Below are 23,113 nucleotides of genomic sequence, written 5' to 3'. Positions count from 1 at the left end.
ATTTGATTAAAGGGGCATAAGATTAGCTTATCTATTTTGATTAAAGGGGCACAAGCTTAGCTTATCCATTTGATTAGAGGGGCATAAGCTTAGCTTATCCATTTGATTAAAGGGGTATAAGACTAGCTTATCTATTTTGATTAAAGGGGCACAAGCTTAGCTTATCCATTGTGATTAAAGGGGCATAAGATTAGCTTAACTATTTTGATTAAAGGGGCACAAGCTTAGCTTATCCATTTGATTAGAGGGGCATAAGATTAGCTTAACTATTTTGATTAAAGGGGCACAAGCTTAGCTTATCCATTTGATTAGAGGGGCATAAGATTAGCTTATCTATTGTGATTAAAGGGGCACAAGCTTAGCTTATCCATTTGATTAAAGGGACATAAGATTAGCTTATCTATTGTGATTAAAGGGGCACAAGCTTAGCTTATCCATTTGATTAGAGGGGCATAAGATTAGCTTATCTATTGTGATTAAAGGGGCATAAGATTAGCTTATCCATTTGATTAGAGGGGCATAAGCTTAGCTTATCTATTTGATTAAAGGGGCATAAGTTGAATTTATTTGTTTTGATTAATTGAACACAAACCTGGTATAAATGATGCAATTTACATATATGTATAAAAATGTAAAGGACATCCCTACTATGTAATCAACTATTCTAACAATTGTAATGTCGTAGAAAGTATGCATTGACAATACCATTATCATTATATCAGAAAGGTTTTATGTAAGTATTTTAACTTGAGCAAAAAGCTTAGAAACTGAGCTTGTACCACTTTCAGTGATAGACAAGGCACAGTCTGTAGTATATAACTCTAGGAGGGTTATATTTATTTCATATTGAAATATCCCTACCTTATTCCTACTACTATTAGTACCATGCATGGTAACTGGACCTAGCTATTTAAACATGATATAATTGTATAAATTACATAATTACAAACTCCTCTCTGGTGATATCACTACTGTGTTCTGTTGCCAAATACAGGTTTAGTTCATCATTGTAAACCACGGTGTCCTTCAATTTGTAGTCTATAAACTGTACAGTCTGGGCAAATTGTCAAATTTGAGATGTCATCTCCTTTCTTTCTTTTCATTCTGATCTCAGAAATGTTGAGTTTATAACAATACTAGATTTTGTTATGAATACACAATTTGATGTTATAATCGTATGCATGGAAGGAGTGTATGCTTATTTTCACTTGCAATAAAGCTGATATGTTACCTATATTTCATGTCTTTTTTCCTGTTTTCACTAAGGCGTGAGATAAGACTTTAAACATGACAGTTCTTAATGGTGACTGGTGTGTTGACATTGCTGGATGTCCATCATATTGACACCTGCAATCATCATAGACTTGGCTATGTAACTCAACATACTGTGTTCTGGTGGATGACATTTCAAAGCCAAATGGCAAACTCTCTGACTTACAGTATCACCAGGAGTGCATGGCTAATCTTGATCATGCATGGGTAAATGTCTTAGGCAGGCAATGTCATGTATATACATCGTGAGTAAAATACAAACAAAGTCCAGCATAACCTTAGCACTTAAGTCTGTCAGTGTTTAAAGTTGCTGAGTAAATTTATGCCCAACATTGATTTGGTTTGATTTCTTTGTATGAACACAAACTAATTCATTCCTATTTACTAAGGATGGACAAGTTGCCCAACAGTGTTATCTATAACTATAAGTGGTAAACCATTTGATATTTGGGGAGGTCTGGAGGAACTGGACCCAAAATCAATTTTTCCCCATCAGCATATTTGATGGTAGTGGGTTTTTTTTCAGCATTAGCCAACAAATAGTGTAAACCCCGTAACAAGAATCTTTGAAAGTTTAAGTGCTGTTGTAAGCAGCAACGGTTTATGAGTAGCAATGCTGCCACAGATAACATACCTGAGAAACTGACTAATTTGATCACTTGTATCACTGCAATTCTGTTTAGCTCATACCCATCAGGCAGTTTTTCTGTGCATCCCGATTTTGTCAGCAATTTCTGCACTTTTTTTTAACTTTTGACCCGAGTTTGTCCTTACCCCAGATATGAAATGATTTATCCCTGATTGGAATGACTTCTACTGAAAATAGAACCCTAGGGACAGACTGTGTGTAGAAAGTATAGTTAATATCACAATCAAATTCAAATGAGTAATGTGAAAGGAATTGACACAACTGTGATTTTCAATATAAACTCAATTGACTCAAACTCCTGTATATAAACAATTTATATAAAGAACAGTCCAATTCAAACAATCAACTCAAAGTGTGGTACCTGATAACAGGAGGTCATAAAATACAAGCCATCAATATCTAGACTGACTGTTACTAAACACACTATTTTTTATAGACAAAGTTGCAATACAATGGATTGAACCTTAGACTGAGATTGAACACAAGACATCTATTTTACGACCTCCTGTTATCAGATACCACACTTGGTGTTGATGGTTTGAATTGGACTTTCCAAAGAGTGTAATTGTTTATATACAGGGTTCTTGTCAATTGAGTTTATCTTGAAAATCACAGTTGTGTCTATTCCTTTCACGCCAATCATTTGAATTTCATTGTATTATACAATTTGATGGTTCATATGTCATACTAGTGATCTTGGATCCTGACCAACCATAGAAATGTTTATGAACTGGTCAATTCTCACAATTACACTATATCAAGCACAGTGAACAAATGCTATGTATAGAGATATTACTAATTAGTGACCTTTGACCCATGCCATATTAAGATATTATTGACTGGTGACCATGTCACTATACATGTTATTGACTGGTGACATTTCACCCATGCCATATAAAGAGCTATTACCAAGTAGTCACCTTTGACCCAAGTCATATCTATAGAGATATTACAGATCAGTGACCAGGAGTGAGTTCAGGATAAGTCATTTGAAATCTGTCCACGGTGTTAGATCTGTTCTCGTAGTAGACAAGAGCTAGCACAGTAACTGCTTTGTGGACATTCCAGCTTATTAACAGATCACAAAGGACTATCATCCTGAACTTGCCAACAGCATACATGTAGACAAAAGTATGGTCTTTGCAACATACCATAAACCATAAATAAGCTGATCAAGGCGTAAAGTACGAAATAACCACAAAATATTATACAAAGTCATAGTTTGTGCCATGTGTAAAGCTTTATTGAGATTCTAGCAGAGTTAATACACTAGGTAAAAAAAAACTTTGACAGGTTTATCAACAATATGAACAAAGGTCAGTGACCTTCGGGTAGAGGCAATAAATAATGACAATCAATTTCAAAGTCGAAATAAGTTACCAGTACATATCGTTTGTCTTTCAAATGTTAAGTTACTGTCTCTACTACTAATTCACTATGAGATGACTTCCTGTGTATATCTGAGGGCAATAACTCCCTATGAGATGACTACCCGATGTGTATATCTGAGGGCAATAACTCACTATGTGATGACTACCTGTGTATATCTGAGGGCAATAATTCACTATGAGATGACTGCCTGTGTATATCTGAGGGCAATAACTCACAATGAGATGACTGCCTGTGTATATCTGAGGGCAATAACTCACTATGTGATAACTGCCTGTGTATACCTGAGGGCAATAACTCACTATGAGATGACTACCTGTGTATACATGAGGGCAATAACTCACTATGTGATAACTGCCTGTGTATACCTGAGGGCAATAACTCACTATGAGATGACTGCCTGTGTACATCTGTAGGCAATAACTCACTATGAGATGACTACCTTTGTATATCTGAGGGCAATAACTCACTATGTGATAACTGCCTGTGTATATCTGAGGGCAATAACTCACAATGAGATGACTGCCTGTGTATACCTGAGGGCAATAACTCACTATGAGATGACTGCCTGTGTATATCTGAGGGCAATAACTCACCATGAGCTGACTGCCTGTGTATATCTGTGGGCAATAACTCACTATGAGATGACTGCCTGTGTATATCTGAGGGCAATAACTCACTATGTGATAACTACCTTTGTATATCTGAGGGCAATAACTCACTATGTGATAACTACCTTTGTATATCTGATGGCAATAAGTCAATATGTGATAACTGCCTGTGTATATCTGTGGGCAATAACTCACAATGAGATGACTACCTTTGTATATCTGATGGCAATAACTCACTATGTGATAACTGCCTGTGTATATCTGTGGGCAATAACTCACAATGAGATGACTGCCTGTGTATATCTGAGGGCAATAACTCACTATGAGATGACTACCTTTGTATATCTGATGGCAATAACTCACTATGTGATAACTGCCTGTGTATATCTGTGGGCAATAACTCACAATGAGATGACTACCTTTGTATATCTGAGGGCAATAACTCACTATGAGATGACTACCTGTGTATATCTGTGGGCAATAACTCACAATGAGATGACTACCTTTGTATATCTGAGGGCAATAACTCACCATGAGATGACTGCCTGTGTATACCTGAGGGCAATAACTCACTATGTGATAACTGCCTGTGTATATCTGATGGCAATAACTCGCCATGAAATGACTGCCTGTGTATATCTGTGGGCAATAACTCACTATGAGATGACTACCTTTGTATATCTGAGGGCAATAACTCACTATGAGATGACTACCTTTGTATATCTGAGGGCAATAACTCACCATGAGATGACTGCCTGTGTATACCTGAGGGCAATAACTCACTATGTGATAACTGCCTGTGTATATCTGATGGCAATAACTCGCCATGAAATGACTACCTGTGTATATCTGTGGGCAATAACTCACTATGAGATGACTACCTTTGTATATCTGAGGGCAATAACTCACTATGAGATGACTACCTTTGTATATCTGAGGGCAATAACTCACTATGAGATGACTACCTTTGTATATCTGAGGGCAATAACTCACTATGAGATGACTGCCTGTGTATATCTGAGGGCAATAACTCACTATGAGATGACTGCCTGTGTATATCTGAGGGCAATAACTCACTATGAGATGACTACCTGTGTATATCTGAGGGCAATAACTCACTATGAGATGACTACCTGTGTATATCTGAGGGCAATAACTCACTATGAGATGACTGCCTGTGTATATCTGAGGGCAATAACTCACTATGAGATGACTGCCTGTGTATATCTGAGGGCAATAACTCACTATGAGATAACTGCCTGTGTATATCTGAGGGCAATAACTCACTATGAGATGACTACCTGTGTATATCTGTGGGCAATAACTCACTATGAGATAACTGCCTGTGTATATCTGAGGGCAATAACTCACTATGAGATGACTAGGGCAATAACATGTTAGTTTACACCATACAATGCAGTAGCTAAAATACAAAGTCCGCACAATTATTTACATCAAAGTTTGAAAAAAAAGTATTTCCTTATAAAAAGTGACAAGTACAAGTACTGATTGACCTAAAATACAGTTACATGTACATATAAGTTATAATTATTTACACCTACTAAATATGGAACATTTCAGGTCACTTTTATTCTTGATTCTGTTTATAAATTCTCAATTGTACTAGCTGTATTGACACAGTCAACCATCATACCATTCAAATAGTGTATTTCCTCTACTATCAAATTCTTGTTTAAAATGTTTCACTACGAGTTGTAATGACTGTTTTTATATGTCACCACATGTTATATTTCTTTATGTGCACACTTTAAATGTCAATAAAGTTAAGTGGTCCTCAACTGGCTCCCTATGTAAGTTTGGAGTAGCTTGGTGGTGAAAATCTTCTTCTGAGATATTTAAGAATATATAATGGCACACAGCTTACAAGAGTTATTACCACTACTTTCCATACAAATGCTCCAGTTAAGAAGAACGACGGATCTAGGAAAAGAAAATGGAAAATTTAGAATCTAAGAGAAGAAATTGAATTGCATCAATACTTTGTCTTCACATGAAGTGCAAGTGACAGTTTGCCATAGTCAGGGTATTTGTATATCTGAGGGCAATTATACAGAGACACAGTACTTACAGAGACATTTACATGGAGTCAGAGACACAGTACTTACAGAGACACTTACATGGAGTCAGAGTCACAGTTCTTACAGAGACACTTACATGGAGTCACAGTACTTACAGAGACACTTACATGGAGTCACAGTACTTACAGAGACATTTACATGGAGTCACAGTTCTTACAGAGACACTTACATGGAGTCAGAGACACAGTACTTACAGAGACACTTACATGGACACACAGTACTTACAAAGACATTTACATGGAGTCACAGTTCTTACAGAGACATTTACATGGAGTCACAGTTCTTACAGAGACACTTACATGGAGTCAGAGACACAGTACTTACAGAGACACTTACATGGAGTCACAGTACTTACAAAGACATTTACATGGAGTCACAGTTCTTACAGAGACATTTACATGGAGTCACAGTTCTTACAGAGACACTTACATGGAGTCAGAGACACAGTACTTACAGAGACACTTACATGGAGTCACAGTTCTTACAGAGACACTTACATGGAGTCAGAGACACAGTACTTACAGAGACACTTACATGGAGTCAGAGACACAGTACTTACAAAGACACTTACATGGAGTCACAGTACTTACAAAGACACTTACATGGAGTCAGAGACACAACTTACAGAGACACTTACATGGAGTCAGAGACACAGTACTTACAAAGACACTTACATGGAGTCAGAGACACAGTACTTACAGAGATACATGTACTTACATGGAGTCAGAGACACAGTTCTTACAGAGACACTTACATGGAGTCACAGTGCTTACAGAGACACTTACATGGAGTCACAGTACTTACAGAAACACTTACATGGAGTCGGACACACAGTACTTACAGAGACACTTACATGGAGTCACAGTACTTACAGAGATACTTACATGGAGTCAGAGACACAGTACTTACAGAGATACATGTACTTACATGGAGTCAGACACACAGTACTTACAGAGACACTTACATGGAGTCACAGTGCTTACAGAGACACTTACATGGAGTCACAGTACTTACAGAAACACTTACATGGAGTCGGACACACAGTACTTACAGAGACACTTACATGGAGTCACAGTACTTACAGAGATACTTACATGGAGTCAGAGACACAGTACTTACAGAGACACTTACATGGAGTCACAGTGCTTACAGAGACACTTACATGGAGTCACAGTACTTACAGAAACACTTACATGGAGTCGGACACACAGTACTTACAGAGACACTTACATGGAGTCACAGTACTTACAGAGACACTTACATGGAGTCGGACACACAGTACTTACAGAGACACTTACATGGAGTCACAGTTCTTACAGAGACACTTACATGGAGTCACAGTACTTACAGAAACACTTACATGGAGTCAGACACACAGTACTTACAGAGACACTTACATGGAGTCAGAGACACAGTACTTACAGAGACATTTACATGGAGTCAGAGACACAGTACTTACAGAGACACTTACATGGAGTCACAGTACTTACAGAGACACTTACATGGAGTCGGACACACAGTACTTACAGAGACACTTACATGGAGTCACAGTTCTTACAGAGACACTTACATGGAGTCACAGTACTTACAAAGACACTTACATGGAGTCACAGTACTTACAGAGACACTTACATGGAGTCAGAGACACAGTACTTACAGAGACATTTACATGGAGTCAGAGACACAGTACTTACAGAGACACTTACATGGAGTCACAGTACTTACAAAGACATTTACATGGAGTCACAGTGCTTACAGAAACACTTACATGGAGTCAGAGACACAGTACTTACAGAGACACTTACATGGAGTCACAGTGCTTACAGAAACACTTACATGGAGTCAGAGACACAGTTCTTACAGAGACACTTACATGGAGTCAGACACACAGTTCTTACAGAGACACTTACATGGAGTCACAGTACTTACACAGACACTTACATGGAGTCACAGTGCTTACAGAAACACTTACATGGAGTCACAGTACTTACAAAGACACTTACATGGAGTCAGAGTACTTACAAAGACACTTACATGGAGTCAGAGACACAACTTACAGAGACACTTACATGGAGTCACAGTTCTTACAAAGACACTTACATGGAGTCAGACACACATTACTTACAGAGACACTTACATGGAGTCAGAGTACTTACAGAGACACTTACATGGAGTCAGACACACAGTTCTTACAGAGACACTTACATGGAGTCAGACACACAGTACTTACACAGACACTTACATGGAGTCAGAGACACAGTACTTACAGAGACACTTACATGGAGTCACAGTGCTTACAAAGACATTTACATGGAGTCAGACACACAGTTCTTACAGAGACACTTACATGGAGTCAGACACACAGTACTTACACAGACACTTACATGGAGTCAGACACACAGTACTTACAGAGACACTTACATGGAGTCACAGTGCTTACAAAGACATTTACATGGAGTCACAGTTCTTACAGAGACACTTACATGAGACACAGTACTTACAGAGACATTTACATGGAGTCACAGTACTTACAGAGATACTTACATGGAGTCACAGTACTTACAGAGATACTTACATGGAGTCAGACACACAGTACTTACAGAGACACTTACATGGAGTCAGAGACACAGTACTTACAGAGACACTTACATGGAGTCAGAGACACAGTACTTACAGAGACACTTACATGGAGTCAGAGACACAGTACTTACAGAGACACTTACATGGAGTCAGACACACAGTTCTTACAGAGACACTTACATGGAGTCAGAGACACAGTACTTACAGAGACACTTACATGGAGTCAGAGACACAGTTCTTACAGAGACACTTACATGGAGTCAGAGACACAGTTCTTACAGAGACACTTACATGGAGTCAGACACACAGTTCTTACAGAGACACTTACATGGAGTCAGACACACAGTACTTACAGAGACACTTACATGGAGTCACAGTGCTTACAGAGACACTTACATGGAGTCACAGTTCTTACAAAGACACTTACATGGAGTCAGAGACACAGTTCTTACAGAGACACTTACATGGAGTCAGAGACACAGTTCTTACAGAGACACTTACATGGAGTCACAGTACTTACAGAGACACTTACATGGAGTCAGAGACACAGTACTTACAGAGACACTTACATGGAGTCACAGTGCTTACAGAAACACTTACATGGAGTCAGACACACAGTACTTACAGAGATACTTACATGGAGTCAGACACACAGTACTTACAGAGACACTTACATGGAGTCACAGTACTTACAGAGATACTTACATGGAGTCAGACACACAGTACTTACAGAGACACTTACATGGAGTCACAGTGCTTACAGAGACACTTACATGGAGTCACAGTACTTACAGAGACACTTACATGGAGTCACAGTGTTTACAGAGACACTTACATGGAGTCACAGTACTTACAAAGACACTTACATGGAGTCAGAGACACAATACTTACAGAGACACTTACATGGAGTCACAGTGCTTACAGAGACACTTACATGGAGTCAGAGACACAGTACTTACAAAGACACTTACATGGAGTCAGAGACACAATACTTACAGAGACACTTACATGGAGTCAGAGACACAGTACTTACAGAGACACTTACATGGAGTCACAGTGCTTACAGAAACACTTACATGGAGTCAGAGACACAGTACTTACAGAGACACTTACATGGAGTCACAGTGCTTACAGAAACACTTACATGGAGTCAGAGACACAGTACTTACAGAGATACATGTACTTACATGGAGTCAGACACACAGTACTTACAGAAACACTTACATGGAGTCACAGTACTTACACAGACACTTACATGGAGTCACAGTACTTACAGAGACACTTACATGGAGTCAGAGACACAGTTCTTACAGAAACACTTACATGGAGTCAGAGACACAGTACTTACAGAGACACTTACATGGAGTCAGAGACACAGTACTTACACAGACACTTACATGGAGTCAGAGACACAGTACTTACAGAAACACTTACATGGAGTCAGAGACACAGTACTTACAGAAACACTTACATGGAGTCAGAGACACAGTTCTTACAGAAACACTTACATGGAGTCAGACACACAGTACTTACAGAAACACTTACATGGAGTCAGACACACAGTTCTTACAGAGACACTTACATGGAGTCAGAGACACAGTACTTACAGAGACACTTACATGGAGTCAGAGACACAGTACTTACAGAGACACTTACATGGAGTCACAGTGCTTACAGAAACACTTACATGGAGTCAGACACACAGTACTTACAGAGATACTTACATGGAGTCAGACACACAGTACTTACAGAGACACTTACATGGAGTCACAGTACTTACAGAGATACTTACATGGAGTCAGACACACAGTACTTACAGAGACACTTACATGGAGTCACAGTGCTTACAGAGACACTTACATGGAGTCACAGTACTTACAGAGACACTTACATGGAGTCACAGTGTTTACAGAGACACTTACATGGAGTCACAGTACTTACAAAGACACTTACATGGAGTCAGAGACACAATACTTACAGAGACACTTACATGGAGTCACAGTGCTTACAGAGACACTTACATGGAGTCAGAGACACAGTACTTACAAAGACACTTACATGGAGTCAGAGACACAATACTTACAGAGACACTTACATGGAGTCAGAGACACAGTACTTACAGAGACACTTACATGGAGTCACAGTGCTTACAGAAACACTTACATGGAGTCAGAGACACAGTACTTACAGAGACACTTACATGGAGTCACAGTGCTTACAGAAACACTTACATGGAGTCAGAGACACAGTACTTACAGAGATACATGTACTTACATGGAGTCAGACACACAGTACTTACAGAAACACTTACATGGAGTCACAGTACTTACACAGACACTTACATGGAGTCACAGTACTTACAGAGACACTTACATGGAGTCAGACACACAGTTCTTACAGAGACACTTACATGGAGTCACAGTACTTACAGAGACACTTACATGGAGTCGGACACACAGTACTTACACAGACACTTACATGGAGTCACAGTACTTACAGAGATACTTACATGGAGTCAGAGACACAGTTCTTACAGAGACACTTACATGGAGTCACAGTACTTACACAGACACTTACATGGAGTCACAGTACTTACAGAGACACTTACATGGAGTCAGAGACACAGTTCTTACAGAGACACTTACATGGAGTCACAGTACTTACACAGACACTTACATGGAGTCACAGTACTTACAGAGATACTTACATGGAGTCAGACACACAGTTCTTACAGAGACACTTACATGGAGTCACAGTACTTACAGAGACACTTACATGGAGTCACAGTACTTACACAGACACTTACATGGAGTCACAGTACTTACAGAGACACTTACATGGAGTCACAGTACTTACACAGACACTTACATGGAGTCACAGTACTTACAGAGACACTTACATGGAGTCACAGTACTTACACAGACACTTACATGGAGTCAGAGACACAGTACTTACACAGACACTTACATGGAGTCACAGTACTTACAGAGACACTTACATGGAGTCACAGTACTTACACAGACACTTACATGGAGTCACAGTACTTACAGAGACACTTACATGGAGTCAGACACACAGTTCTTACAGAGACACTTACATGGAGTCAGAGACACAGTACTTACACAGACACTTACATGGAGTCAGAGACACAGTACTTACAGAAACACTTACATGGAGTCAGAGACACAGTACTTACAGAAACACTTACATGGAGTCAGAGACACAGTTCTTACAGAAACACTTACATGGAGTCAGACACACAGTACTTACAGAAACACTTACATGGAGTCAGACACACAGTTCTTACAGAGACACTTACATGGAGTCAGAGACACAGTACTTACAGAGACACTTACATGGAGTCAGAGACACAGTACTTACAGAGACACTTACATGGAGTCAGAGACACAACTTACACAGACACTTACATGGAGTCACAGTACTTACAGAGACACTTACATGGAGTCACAGTGCTTACAGAGACACTTACATGGAGTCAGACACACAGTACTTACAGAGACACTTACATGGAGTCAGACACACAGTACTTACAGAGATACTTACATGGAGTCAGACACACAGTACTTACAGAAACACTTACATGGAGTCAGACACACAGTACTTACAGAGATACTTACATGGAGTCAGAGACACAGTTCTTACAGAAACACTTACATGGAGTCAGACACACAGTACTTACAGAAACACTTACATGGAGTCAGACACACAGTACTTACAGAGACACTTACATGGAGTCACAGTGCTTACAGAGACATTTACATGGAGTCACAGTGCTTACAGAAACACTTACATGGAGTCAGAGACACAGTTCTTACAGAGACACTTACATGGAGTCACAGTGCTTACAGAAACACTTACATGGAGTCAGAGACACAGTGCTTACAGAGACATTTACATGGAGTCACAGTGCTTACAGAAACACTTACATGGAGTCAGAGACACAGTACTTACAGAGACACTTACATGGAGTCACAGTGCTTACAGAAACACTTACATGGAGTCGGACACACAGTTCTTACAGAGACACTTACATGGAGTCAGAGACACAGTACTTACAGAGACACTTACATGGAGTCGGACACACAGTTCTTACAGAGACACTTACATGGAGTCAGAGACACAGTACTTACAGAGACACTTACATGGAGTCACAGTGCTTACAGAGACATTTACAGGGAGTCAGAGACACAACTTACAGAGACACTTACATGGAGTCACAGTTCTTACAGAGACACTTACATGGAGTCAGAGACACAGTACTTACAGAGACACTTACATGGAGTCACAGTGCTTACAGAGACATTTACAGGGAGTCAGAGACACAACTTACAGAGACACTTACATGGAGTCACAGTTCTTACAAAGACACTTACATGGAGTCAGACACACATTACTTACAGAGACACTTACATGGAGTCAGACACACAGTTCTTACAGAGACACTTACATGGAGTCAGAGACACAGTACTTACAGAGACACTTACATGGAGTCAGAGACACAGTTCTTACAGAGACACTTACATGGAGTCAGAGACACAGTTCTTACAGAGACACTTACATGGAGTCAGAGACACAGTTCTTACAGAAACACTTACATGGAGTCAGACACACAGTACTTACAGAGACACTTACATGAGTCACAGTGCTTACAGAAACACTTACATGGAGTCAGACACACAGTTCTTACAGAGACACTTACATGGAGTCAAACACACAGTACTTACAGAGACACTTACATGGAGTCAGAGACACAGTACTTACAGAGACACTTACATGGAATATGGATAAAAAAGCTTCGAATTTAATTTTGGAAATTATTATTTGAACCCAAAGATGAAAGGTCAATGTGTGCATTTTAAGCCCATCTCAAAGGCTGTATGAATGCACTTGAATGGTGACTAGTATATGTGTAAAGCTTCCAAGTTTGGATATATAATACTCACCAAAGTAATCTTTGAAGATAAAAAGTGATGAAATATAGATAACAAGACTAAGAAATTCTGCAGCAATCATCATCCAATGCCAGGTACGTATCGTCAAGGCAACCATCAATAACTCCGTTAATATAAGAGATGTGAATGAAATGGCTACAATGTGGATAAATTCTTCTTCAAAGAGTAGCAGTGCACCATACATTAATATACTTCCTTGGTATATGCTAATCACAATCCACAGGAAAAACATCTTGAATGACAATTCTCTACCCTATAAATAAAATGATATAATACTGTTTAGAACAACTTTCATATTTTTTATAACTGAACATTGTTCTTGAATTGTGTGCATGCAATTTTGAATACACCATATTTGGATCACCCACCTTGTAGGAATTTTCATAAGAGTGCACCCAATATAAGAACTAGAGAAAATGCTCCTGTATGAGGAGAAATGTTGTTAAAAATGTGCTTACTGAGACTTTGAAATGTCTTTCTGTACTGTCATACCTTTGTGTAATCAATATCTGTAGCAAATTCACTTGAATTCAGTCCTGGCTATATCTTTAGCAAGTTTCATCAAATTTGGTGCAGTCTTTCTGGGAATAGGCCCTAATTGCCAAAGTTCATTAATTATGCAAATGAGCAATTAATTGATACCATTAAATTTCATTAGGAACTTTCATATCTCTGTATGATTAAAATCTGTGGCAAGTTTCATCATATTTGGTGCAGTCTTTCTTGGTATAGGCCCTAATTGACAAAGTTCATTAATTATGCAAATGAGCAAGTAATTGACACGTCTAAATTTCATTAAGAACTATAATATTTCTGTACAATCAATATCTGTTGCAAGTTTCATCAAATGTGGCAGTCTTTCATGGTATAGGCCCTAATTACCAAAGTTCATTAATTATGCAAATGAGTAATTAATTGACGACACTTAATTTCTGTAAGAACTATCATATCTCTGTATGATCAATATCTGTGACAAGATTCATCAAATTTGATAAAGCCATTCTGGATGCATAACCTGAGTTACACACATTAATTAATTATGCAAATTAGCCCTTTGACACAAGTTATTGTCTTTTAGCGCTTTTATATCAATCAATCAATCAATCAATCAATACATTTATAGAGCGCCAATATCCAATACGAAGTAGAGTTCAGCGGCGCTTTACAGTTAGTTATCTTTGTATGATCCATAGATGTAGCAAGTTTCGTTGAATTTGGAGCAGCTATTATGCATATATAGCCCCATTTCTATAAATCATTAATTATGCAAGCCACTCCCACCAAAAACTAATCAGCACTATGTTACAGCCTGACAATGCCACATATAGTAAATTTCAGAACATTTGCTTCAGTACTTTTTGAGATATCAGTGGAACAAAATTTCTGCACAGACACAGAGTATAGAGTTAGTGCATAGATTACATACCTTACATAAGTCCTTATACAGTTCTGGGTAAAGCATGGCTGTTTCAGCACTTACATCTTCATCTAACACCAGTGAAAATACAGGAAACATTGTATATACAGTAGCATACCTGAATTTGGATCAGAAGAAAAAACAACAAAACATTATATACACACGAACACATGATATATTATTTATCTGTGTTATCTCTTTAACTCGACTAGTATTGTAGCAAATACAAACGTGTATCGGGAGACAACTTATCAAACCTTAGAGTATACCATCCCAATGGGGTGGTTTATTATCCCAATGGGGTGGATTATTATCCCAATGGGGTGATTTATTATCCCAATGGGGTGGTTTATTATCCCAATTGGGTGGTTTATTATCCCAATGGGGTGGTTTATTATCCCAATGGGGTGATTTATTATCCCAATGGGGTGATTTATTATCCCAATGGGGTGATTTATTATCCAATGGGGTGATTTATTATCCCAATGGGGTGGTTTATTATCCAATGGGGTGGTTTATTATCCCAATGGGGTGGTTTATTATCCCAATGGGGTGATTTATTATCCAATGGGGTGATTTATTATCCAATGGGGTGGTTTATTATCCCAATGGGGTGGTTTATTATCCCAATGGGGTGATTTATTATCCAAATGGGGTGATTTATTATCCAATGGGGTGGTTTATTATCCCAATGGGGTGGTTTATTATCCAATGGGGTGGTTTATTATCCCAATGGGGTGGTTTATTATCCCAATGGGGTGATTTATTATCCAAATAGGGTGATTTATTATCCCAATGGGGTGGTTTATTATCCCAATGGGGTGGTTTATTACCCAAATGGGGTGATTTATTATCCAAATGGGGTGGTTTATTATCCCCAATGGAGTGGTTTATTATCCCAATGGGGTGGTTTATTACCCAAATGGGGTGATTTATTATCCCAATGGGGTGGTTTATTATCCCAATGGGGTGGTTTATTATCCAATGGGGTGGTTTATTATCCCAATTGGGTGGTTTATTATCCCCAATGGAGTGGTTTATTATCCCAATGGGGTGGTTTATTATCCAAATGGGGTGGTTTAGTATCCAATGGGGTGGTTTATTATCCAATTGGGTGATTTATTATTCAATGGGGTGGTTTATTATCCCAATAAGGTGGTTTATTATCCCAATGGGGTGATTTATTATTAAATGGGGTGGTTTATTATCCAATTGGGTTGATTTATTATCCAAATTGGGAGGTTTATTATCCAATGGGGTGGTTTATTATCCCTAATGAGTTGGTTTATTTTCCTATGGGGTGGTTTATTATCCCCAATGAGTTGGTTTATTATCGAATAGGGTGGTTTATTATCCCCAATGAGTTGGTTTATTATTCAATGGGGTGGTTTATTAACCCCAATGGGGTGGTTTTATTATCCCAATGGGGTGGTTTATTATCCAATGGGGTGGGTTTATTAACCCCAATGGGGTGGGTTTATTAACCCCAATGGGGTGGTTTTATTATCCCAATGGGGTGGTTTATTATCCCAATGGGGTGGTTTTATTATCCCAATGGGGTGGTTTATTATCCCAATGGGGTGGTTTTATTATCCCAATGGGGTGGTTTATTATCCCAATGGGGTGGTTTTATTATCCCAATGGGGTGGTTTATTATCCAAATGGGGTGATTTATTACAGGAAAATAATACAGAAGGTGTCATTCAGCAAAAAGGATAATCTCAGTTGTTCACACACACACACACACACACACACACACACACACACACACACACACACACACACACACACACACACACACACACAGATACACACACACACACAGATACACACACACACAGATATACACAGACACAGACACACACATACAGACACACACACACACACAGATACACACAGACACAGACACACACAGATACACAGACACAGACACAGACACACATACACAGACACACACAGATACACACAGACACAGACACAGACACAGACACACACAGACACACACAGACACACACAGACACACAGACACACACACACACACACACACACACACACACACACACACATTACATTCACCAGGACTGTAGCTAAACTGAACCTAAGTTAGTTGTGCTAATAAATCCACGTTCAATCTGAAAACCCTGATACAAATTATACACTTACCCTAAGACAGTCAGAAAACCCTGATACAAATTATACACTTACCCTAAGACAGTCAGAAAACCCTGATACAAATTATACACTTACCCTACAGTCAGAAAACCCTGATACAAATTATACACTTACCCTACAGTCAGAAAACCCTGATACAAATTATACACTTACCCTACAGTCAGAAAACCCTGATACAAATTATACACTTACCCTACAGTCAGAAAACCCTGATACAAATTATACACTTACCCTACAGTCAGAAAACCCTGATACAAATTATACACTTACCCTACAGTCAGAAAACCCTGATACAATGCAATGGAAGATAAGTAGAAGACAGATGAGAAGACTGCCTGTACAACGGAAATAATCAATCCTCTGTGCATGACAAAGTGGCTTAAAGCTGCTGAACGCTTGTAACTGTTCCTGCCATGAACCATAAGTAGTCTGCCAACATGTTTGAATTGAGTAATTGAGAAATCTGCTGCCAATGCAGCTTGTTTTCCTTCCTGTAAATGTAAAACAGATTTATAACATGTTTGAATTGTGGAATTTACAAAGCTGCAGCAAGTGTGACTTATTTGTTGTCATGTGGATATAAGAAGCCATGTGAGACAAAGAAAACTATTAGAGAAAAGTATATTAAGAATTCTAGGAATAGTCTCTAAAAATTCTAGGAATATTGTCTAAGAATTCTAGGAATAGTATCTAAGAATGCTAGGCCATAGTATCTAAGAGTTCTAGGCCATAGTGTCTAAGAATTCTAGGAATAGTATCTAAGAATTCTAGGAATAGTATCTAAGAATTCTAGGAATAGTATCTAAGAATGCTAGGCCATAGGTATCTAAGAATTCTAGGAATAGTATCTAAGAATTCTAGGAATAGTATCTAAGAATTCTAGGAAAAGTAAGAATTCTAAGGATATTTTTGATCAAATTTCCTCACCTTGCCAACAATACCAATACCTGCATCAGCTGCTTGAATCATACTAACATCATTACCACCATCACCTAGACAAAACATACAGATGAAATCAGATTAATTGTTGTACTCTTCCATGAACTTTCAGCCCTCAGTGTCAGAAACAGCCTAAATTTTTGGTATTTGTTTTTATCAGTGTTTTGCTTCCATGAGAGGCCATCTTAGAATATCACATAAGCTCATGTAGTAAAATACTTTTGTTAGGTCAAGACACCTTCATCTAAAACAAAACTTGAGATAGGAGATATTACAACTAGGGCATTTTATTTCATCCAAAATCCAATAATGGCGAATTATGTCACTAGTCAACTTTATCATTTTGCAGTATAATAGCAGGGTTGAAATCTTTTGCAAACACTCCATTTTTAAATCAAGTGCCATGTTGATACCAGCCAGGAAAGCTAACCATGCTATCACCATGACTGGAAAGTTAACCATACTATCACTATGACAGGAAAATTAGACATGCTATCACCATGACTGGAAAGCTAATCATGCTATCACCATGACAGGAAAGTTAACCATGCTAACACCATGACAGGAAAGTTAACCATGCTAACACCATGACAGGAAAGTTAACCATGCTAACACCATGACAGGAAAGTTAACCATACTAACACCATGACAGGAAAGTTAACCATGCTATCACCATGACTGGAAAGTTAACCATGCTATCACCATTAAATTTCAGCACAATCTACTCTGTAGTTTTGGAATTATAGATTTTTGACCAAAAAGACACACTTTTCGACCTAATTTACATACCACGGATAAGATCATCATGTCATGAACAATTATTAATCTACATATTCCTAAGAATGTGTCCACCAAATTTGAGACCAAACTGCTCTGACCCAAAAAATCACATTTTTACCCCAAACACATACCGGTACTTCTGATGTGATCATTTTCATTTGAACAATTTTCCACCTAGACACCAATAGAAATGTCTCTACCAAATACCAAGGTAATAAGTCTGGTGTTTTTTGAGTTTAAGTCATGCACATACACACACACACACACACACACACACACACACACACACACACACACACACGGACACACAGACACAGACACAGACACACACACACACACGGACACACACACACACGGACACACAGACACACACAGACACGGACACACAGACACACACACACACACACACACGGACACACAGACACACAGACACACACACACACATACACACACACACAAAGACAGACAGATAGACCCCATGACATATGTATAGCACTACTGAACCTTATTGGTTCAGTTTGTGCTTAAAATGTTCCCAGTTGCATCTTTAAGTCTAATGTAGAAAAGTGATATTTTATTGTACCCTTGATAACACTCACCTATAGCAGCAGTTCTTTTCCTTGTGTGTGTTTTAATCAGTTGAACAATGTCAGCTTTCTGTGTGGGTGAACATCGACAACACACAACAGCAGGACACTGACATGCTAGCTCCATAAATTCATGCTCATAGAACTGTAAAATCATCTGAATTGGGACAGAAATTAGAAGATGATAATCAAAGATGAGTTTAGATGCATTATCAACCACACACAAGATACAATGCATACTAGTACATACACAGAGTAGTATTTTAAAGTACAGTCACTTGGGCTTATTATCCAGTTTGACTGAATTCTGGAAATGTTTATGGCAAGATTTGGAAACCATTTGGGGTAGGTTATTTATAGACCGTCAAATCTATATTTGTGTATTTGAAAACAAGCCTTCAGTCAATGACATAATTTCCAACTGGTGTGTTATATGGCAAAGATATCGTCAAAATTTGAATGGTTTCTCTAGATACAAAACTACGTAGTTTATTGACCAATTTACTATTTGATCTTGATTAGATTATAAGTCAAAGGTAAAGATATAACAAGGCTTCAAGACATAGCCCCCCCCCCCCCCCCTCAAATGTTACTGAATGGAGACATGCATTTAAAAGAAATTAGTAGCAACAAATAAATACTACAAAGTGTCTGTGTTAATGCAGGGAATTGCTGAATTTCAGTAAATGAAGGTGATACAGGTCCAGGTCAAAGGTCAATGTCTCAAAAGAAAGTTTTAAACCTGGCAATATGGGGGTAGACACTTGAATATTGTCTCTATGTATCAACATTATTGGTAAATCATGATTGTTCACTACAAATATGGCTGCCATTGAGTACAAAGTGTTATGAGCACCAAAAGTAGTTCATGTGTATGTTTATCTGGTTCTATATTACCTATAGACCTGATTTAAAAGACATTATCCACACATAATTGCTACAAAGTGTCTGTAAAATGTAAGTAATAGATTAATTTTGATAGTCTACCCTTTAGGTCAAGGTAAAGGTGAACGGTCACTCCTACTAGAAAGTTTGCAAGTGATTATATGGGGTTAGACACTTGAGTTTATGTATTGCAGCTTTTGAGTTATGCAGTAATATAGAGATTTTTTACTATGGCTTCCATTCAGAAGAAATTATGTGAGCACCAAAAATAATACTTTGTTTATACTTCCTTTCTTCAATATTACTTGTAAGCAACATTTAAAAGAACTTAGGAATATGTAACTACTACAATGTGTCTGTGTCAGACTGTGATAGGCGCAGGGGGGGGGGGGAGTTAAATATGGCTGTCATTTTGCTATACAGGTCAAGGTCACAAAATTAAGTGATACGCATATGCGTCACATAGTCAAACCCAAGTCACGATTAAAATATTATCACTTGAAATGTATGATTCAAAATACTATGAAGATAATCCAAATTTAGCTAAAAAGCACATATTTGATAATATGGATGTAGGCACTTGAATGGTGTCACTACATATTTGATAATATGGATGTAGGCACTTGAATGGTGTCACTACATAGTTGATAATATGGATGTAGGCACTTGAATGGTGTCACTACATAGTTGATAATATGGATGTAGGCACTTGAATGTGTCACTACATAGTTGATAATATGGATGTAGGCACTTGAATGGTGTCACTACATAGTTGATAATATGGATGTAGGCACTTGTATGGTGTCACTACATAGTTGATAATATGGATGTAGGCACTTGAATGGTGTCACTACATATTTGATAATATGGATGTAGGCACTTGAATGGTGTCACTACATATTTGATAATATGGATGTAGGCACTTGAATGGTGTCACTACATAGTTGATAATATGGATGTAGGCACTTGAATGGTGTCACTACATAGTTGATAATATGGATGTAGGCACTTGAATGTGTCACTACATAGTTGATAATATGGATGTAGGCACTTGAATGGTGTCACTACATAGTTGATAATATGGATGTAGGCACTTGAATGGTGTCACTACATAGTTGATAATATGGATGTAGGCACTTGTATGGTGTCACTACATAGTTGATAATATGGATGTAGGCACTTAATGGCGTCACTTCATATTTGATAATATGGATGTAGGCACTTAATGGCGTCACTACATATTTGATAATATGGATGTAGGCACTTGAATGGTGTCACTACATACTAGTAGTTGATAATATGGATGTAGGCACTTGAATGGCATCACTTCATATTTGATAATATGGATGTAGGCACTTGAATGGTGTCACTTCATATTTGATAATATGGATGTAGGCACTTGAATGGTGTCACTACATAGTTGATAATATGGATGTAGGCACTTGAATGGCGTCACTACATAGTTGATAATATGGATGTAGGCACTTGAATGGCATCACTTCATATTTGATAATATGGATGTAGGCACTTGAATGGCATCACTTCATATTTGATAATATGGATGTAGGCACTTGAATGGCGTCACTACATAGTTGATAATATGGATGTAGGCACTTAATGGCGTCACTTCATATTTGATAATATGGATGTAGGCACTTGAATGGCGTCACTTCATATTTGATAATATGGATGTAGGCACTTGAATGGCATCACTTCATATTATACATTTAAAGTTACTAGGCCTATTGGGAAATTTAACAAACAAAAATGGCTGCTATTCAGCCATATTTGATTCTGTCACAGAATAAAGTGACGCGTATTTGTCTCACATAGCATGTTACTTTTGTGACAGGTTTGCTTGAAATCAGTTGGTGCATGCCAGAGATATGAGGGTGAGCTTGCATGGATGGATGGATGGACAGACGGAACCAAAAGTATAAGTTCCCTCCGTGTGGTGCCCGTTGGAGAGTAAAAACACTTTGCACAATGGTTGGGAGTATGTCTTTGAGTTTGGTGAAAACTTTAATAAAACTTTGACCATAAAGATCATGGTCAAATTCACTGATACAAGCCCACTGTGAATCATACACCTAACTTTATAATGTGGCAATTTCAATGGACACTTCCTACAGTGAAAATAAAACAAAGTAACTTGATATGGCATGCATACTTTTATACTTACATCCATATCATCCCCTTTAATAACTAAGGCACAATCACTCTTCCTCCTGAAAGCATTTAATTCTAAATGGGCATCAGATCTGTTTAGTATGGTTCTGAAAACATGGATATCTTGTGCTCTTGACACCAGCTTTGAACTCTTTGCTATGCACGTTGCTGTTTCTAGCTTGTCTCCAGTTAACATCCAGATCTACAAAGTCAAAATAATCAATAAATAAACAAACAAACAAACAAATAAATAAATACAATAAATAACTAAATAAATAAATAAATAAATACAATAGATCAATAAATAACTAAATAAATGAAGATGCTGATCCATTTCAGTACAGTAATCAGTATTCCATTAACACTTCTCATAATTTTTAATCACTATTTCTTATTTGTGTACTTACTAAAATGTTGATAGTTAATATAAGACATTGTATATAACCTAGGCTAATAGTTAATATAAGACATTGTATATACCCTAGGCTAATAGTTAATATAAGACATTGTATATACCGTAGGCTAATAGTTAATATAAGACATTGTATATACCCTAGGCTAATAGTTAATATAAGACATTGTATATACCCT

General features: G+C 38.0%; 1 protein-coding gene across 4 annotated transcripts in view; it reads right to left on the bottom strand.

Moving 5' to 3' along the window:
• Positions 1–3,150: 3,150 nt before the first annotated feature.
• LOC144437116 (putative phospholipid-transporting ATPase IIB) overlaps positions 3,151–23,113 on the bottom strand; it is an 82,114-nt gene continuing 62,151 nt past the window's right edge. For all 4 annotated transcript variants that reach the window (XM_078125970.1, XM_078125971.1, XM_078125972.1 and 1 more), the window contains exons 17-23: positions 22,536–22,724; positions 19,481–19,625; positions 18,090–18,154; positions 17,433–17,653; positions 15,000–15,108; positions 13,565–13,826; positions 3,151–5,862 (exon numbers count right to left, since the gene is read on the bottom strand). In XM_078125970.1, coding sequence (XP_077982096.1) covers positions 5,729–5,862; positions 13,565–13,826; positions 15,000–15,108; positions 17,433–17,653; positions 18,090–18,154; positions 19,481–19,625; positions 22,536–22,724 — 1,125 coding nt within the window. In that variant the 3' untranslated portion in view covers positions 3,151–5,728. The remainder of the gene's footprint in view (positions 5,863–13,564; positions 13,827–14,999; positions 15,109–17,432; positions 17,654–18,089; positions 18,155–19,480; positions 19,626–22,535; positions 22,725–23,113) is intronic.

The sequence above is a fragment of the Glandiceps talaboti genome, chromosome 7, assembly GCF_964340395.1.
Source record: "Glandiceps talaboti chromosome 7, keGlaTala1.1, whole genome shotgun sequence".
NCBI classification, from domain to species: domain Eukaryota; kingdom Metazoa; phylum Hemichordata; class Enteropneusta; family Spengelidae; genus Glandiceps; species Glandiceps talaboti.
This window is presented reverse-complemented; position numbering and strand designations above follow the sequence as displayed.